The sequence below is a fragment of the Nicotiana tomentosiformis genome, chromosome 3 (genome assembly GCF_000390325.3).
Source record: "Nicotiana tomentosiformis chromosome 3, ASM39032v3, whole genome shotgun sequence".
Lineage (NCBI taxonomy): Eukaryota > Viridiplantae > Streptophyta > Magnoliopsida > Solanales > Solanaceae > Nicotiana > Nicotiana tomentosiformis.
In genome coordinates, this window is record NC_090814.1 from 31234474 (window position 1) to 31238479 (window position 4006).

The 4006-nt window shown below is 34.4% G+C and overlaps 1 protein-coding gene across 1 annotated transcript; it reads left to right on the forward strand.

The window, feature by feature from the left end:
* The first annotated feature begins 1035 nt into the window (after nt 1–1035).
* On the forward strand, nt 1036–3011 carry LOC117278738 (protein CASPARIAN STRIP INTEGRITY FACTOR 1-like). Its single transcript, XM_033658196.2, has 3 exons — nt 1036–1285; nt 2024–2085; nt 2630–3011. Exons 1-3 carry the CDS (start codon nt 1204–1206, stop codon nt 2771–2773), a joined length of 288 nt encoding a protein of 95 aa, XP_033514087.1. The 5' UTR covers nt 1036–1203; the 3' UTR covers nt 2774–3011.
* Nucleotides 3012–4006: the final 995 nt, after the last annotated feature.

Here is a 4006-nt window from a genome sequence, read left to right on the forward strand (position 1 = left end):
TAATTAATTCTTACCTAATTCATCTTTTAAAATACCAACTTAGAAAGACAATCACGACCTTGTTAATCGAGCTTGATAACCTCTTTTTTAGCTTATTAACTTCTTGTTGAGCTCTCAAGTTTTTTGTTGGATTTAACCATTTCACATTTGAAATTTACTGATCCGGCTAAATTTTTACTTATTGGAAAAACCTTTCTTCCGTACTTGCATAAGTTTACTAGCTAATAACATAAAAGGACCTATTGTATATGCACGTTATTTTGTTTATTAGATATTTTTCTAATTTGTTGTTAGTTGTTGCATTTGTCATCCTTGTACGAGAAGGAGCATCTTTATGAACTGTATTTTTACCTCTATAATTACGTGCAAAGTTATTGTTGTATCTCCGGTAAACCTTAAAGATCTAATTTCATCGTATGGTCACACAATTTTTATGCAACAAAATCATGAAACTAGTTTTTGTAACAAAGTAATCATTCAACTTTGCTTAAGTATTAAAGAAAGTTAAACTATTTTTTGTAACAAAAAATCAGACAACTTTGCCTGAATCTTACATTATGTCATAAAACAATTCTTTTGTAATTAAAAAGCCACTCAATTTGCAAGGAGATGTCGAAAATATGAAGATAAGCTAAAAACAAAGGGGGCATAGTGAAATTATTGTTAGGGATCATTTTAGTTAATTAAGCAGTAGTATATGAAACTTATTGACACTGATATATTGTCTCTTTTTTCTTTTCGTTTTCTTGAGCCGAGGGTCTATTGAAAACAGTCTCTCTATTCCATCGGGATAGAGGTAAAGTCTGCGTATACACTACCCTCCTCAGACCCCAGTTGTGAGACTATATTGGATGGTTGTTATTGTTGTAAGTACTAATATATGAATCCACTATGACTAACTCTTTAGACTAGGTGCCCCAACAAAAGAAAAGTGGCGCCTCTCACCTTTCCATGATTTAATTATATAAAACCATAAAGCATAAGGATTGAATTCCTTACAGTAAAATATTGGTAATCATTTAACTCTAAGCTTGCCACTCTACTTTAAAACAAAATCGTCCACATAGTTTGAATGTTCTCTGGTGCAATAGAGAGAGAGAGATAGGACAAAGGTATCATTGCTTCTATGATCATTTCGAAGAAAGAGAGAGAGAGACAGAAAAAGAGCAGATTTCAGATTAAAACTTTTCTGAACAACACATAATGGATGGTCTCATGCTACTCAAGACAATTTGTCTCTTCTTCCTTCTCATTTCTACTTCTCTCTTGTCAACTTCATGTGCAGGTAGGTTTATTGAGTTAAACGCGTCCAATTTATATTGGACCTTTGATTATGCTTGAAGTTTCGCTGCAACATTTTTGGTTGTCCCCTCTATATATATATTCAGTCGAATGACTTCTTACTTATTCTTATCGAGAAAAAATTATACCTCTCTTCCAACATTATGCCAACTTAGTTACTATTTTGTTTCCATCGATACCTTCGTGCTATTAAACGGAAATAAGTCTTATCCAAAGAAATAACATATACTCTCTCTGTCCCATTTTGTGTGACATATTTACTATAATTAGAGTCAAAGAAGGTTTTCTATGACCTATGTTTTTTGCAATGGCTTCTGGTGCAACAAGCAAATACCTTTTAAGATTTTTGAAATTTCTATGTCCTATGTAGAACGGAAGGAGTACTTATTCTAGTACTAGAGAAAAAGCTAGCCAAAGAAACAGCACTGCATGCAGTGCTCTAAGTAGTCAACTTTGGTTGTGCAAATCATAGTTTTATGAAATACTAGTCTTGTATTTAGGTCTATATATACCATCTCAAGTAGAAGGAACTAGCTTAATTCTTTGGAAGTGTCAGATTATTTCTTTAGTCGAGTTAAATTATTGTGAAAGTGTGGTCATTTTCATAAGCTGTCTGTCAATCAACCTTTTTTCTTTTTATATAAATCTAACGAAGAAAAAGCAGGCAAAGTGAGTCTATGGCGCTTTTTATACAAGTTTTTCGTTTTGAACAATGATGCAGGTCGACAGTCGAGATTTGTAAGCAACTTTGAGAAAGAAGAGCTGGGTGGAACTCATTATAAGGTCTGCTTTACCTGTTGGTTTACTTATTTTGGATTGTCAATTGATGAGTAAAGCAAGAAAATATGAGGAGTAAAAAGCGAGAAATGAAGTTTAATCTTTTTCAGTCCTTCATGATTTAACATAAATTGATTATTCATTGACAATATAAGGCCACGGAAAAGAGAATCGCAGGTGACCATTCATAATAATTGGAATAAATTGCTCCCTGTCCCATTTTACGTTGCTACTAAGTATTGAAAGAAAAAAAAAGGAAAAAAAAAACTTTTGAAACTATTAATCTAAAATAAACAATATACATTTATATGTCTATAAATCATTTCGTTAAAGAAAAAAATGAGAGGTTCATAGATCAGTTATTTTTAAATATAGAAAGCTGACATTCTTTTTTAGATAAATTAAAAATTAAAAAAAAAACTGTAGCACATAAATTGGGGCACAAGGAGTAATAACATTGAAAACTAAGGCAAGTTGCCTGTTATAATTGATTGAAATAGTATAATCTTTTTTATACTATTGTAATATAAATAACACCAATCCATGACAGGAAGTGTCAGTAGGAGAGCAATTACACCATGAGGAGATGAGTGAAATCCATGAAAGGCTTCTTAAGGCCAACACAAAGGATTATGGGAGATATGATCCAGCACCTGCCCTTTCTAAGCCTCGTTTCAAGCTCATACCCAACTGATCTATGTGATTTCGAAACAATTATATGTATGAGGAATATATTTGGCTAAGTCTCCAGACCATTTTAGGGTTTGTGAACCGCTAGTACGAGTTAAATTATGAACCCTAGTGCTATGTCTTAATATATGTTTGCAGCTGTAATATACTATCCTTTTATGTTTATATATTTTCTATGAACTGGATGTTTGTACGTCTGTAGTATTCTCTGTATGATTATATGAAAAAATAAAACTTTTGTATGTTCTTGCTCTAATTTGTGCACCAACTAAAATTAGTTTCATGAATACTCAGTATTCCATGTAAGCAATGTTTTCGTATATAGAAAATGAAACGACCCGGCCGGTCGTTTTGAGAGTTATAGCCACGTTCCCATTTACTGTTCCTTTTGTGCTTTATAGCTGTTATGTGACTTACCGGGTTAGTCGGTTCGGGTCTGGAGAGATTTCACAATGAATTGAGATACTTAATCTCAAGGTTGAAAAAAGCTTAAGATGAAATGGTTGACCGAATGTTGACTTATGAGTAAATGACCCCCGAAATGGAGTTTTGATATTTATGTTAGCTCCGTTGGGTAATTTTGAACTTAAAAGAGTGTCTGAATTGTGATTTGGAGGCCCGTAGTTGAATTAGCTTGAAAAGGCAAAAGTTGGTTTTGGAAAGTTTGACCAGGAGTGAACTTTTTGATATCGGGGTCGGATGCCAATTCCGGAAGTTGGAGTAGAACCGTGGTGTCATTTGTGACTTGTGTGCAAAAATTTGGGGTCCATCGCACGTGATTTGAAAGGTTTCGGCATCGTTTGTAGAAGTTGGAATTTTCTTAGTTTCAATAGGCTTGATTTGGAGTGTGATTCTTATTTTTGATATTGTTTGATGTGATTTGAGGGCTCGACTATATTCGTATCGTGTTTTAGGACTTGTTGGTACATTCAAACGGAGTCCTGAGTGGCTCGGGTGTATTTCGGGGTGAGTTTTGAGCGAGTTTGGGCGTTTCGGCACTCTGATGATTCCGGAACTTTTGAAGTACGCGAGAACATTTTGGACTGCTGAGGCAAAGCCTCAGGTGCGGACCTTAGAGGAAAAATGCAGATCTTAGAGGAAAATTGCAGACCGCGGAGAGAATGTACGGACCGTAGAAATCCTCTTGCGGCCGCAGAAAAAAGATATCTTTCGATGGCCTGACTTCGGAAGCTGATATATAAGGAATTTGGCGATGATCCAAAAATGAAAGTTGTAT

Excerpts from the sequence above, each read along its gene's own strand:
- LOC117278738 (XM_033658196.2), top strand. The coding sequence starts at position 1,204 with ATGGATGGTCTCATGCTACTCAAGACAATTTGTCTCTTCTTCCTTCTC. Across the intron at positions 1,286-2,023 it reads CTTGTCAACTTCATGTGCAG|GTCGACAGTCGAGATTTGTA; the intron begins GTAGGTTTATTG and ends ACAATGATGCAG. Across the intron at positions 2,086-2,629 it reads TGGGTGGAACTCATTATAAG|GAAGTGTCAGTAGGAGAGCA; the intron begins GTCTGCTTTACC and ends AATCCATGACAG.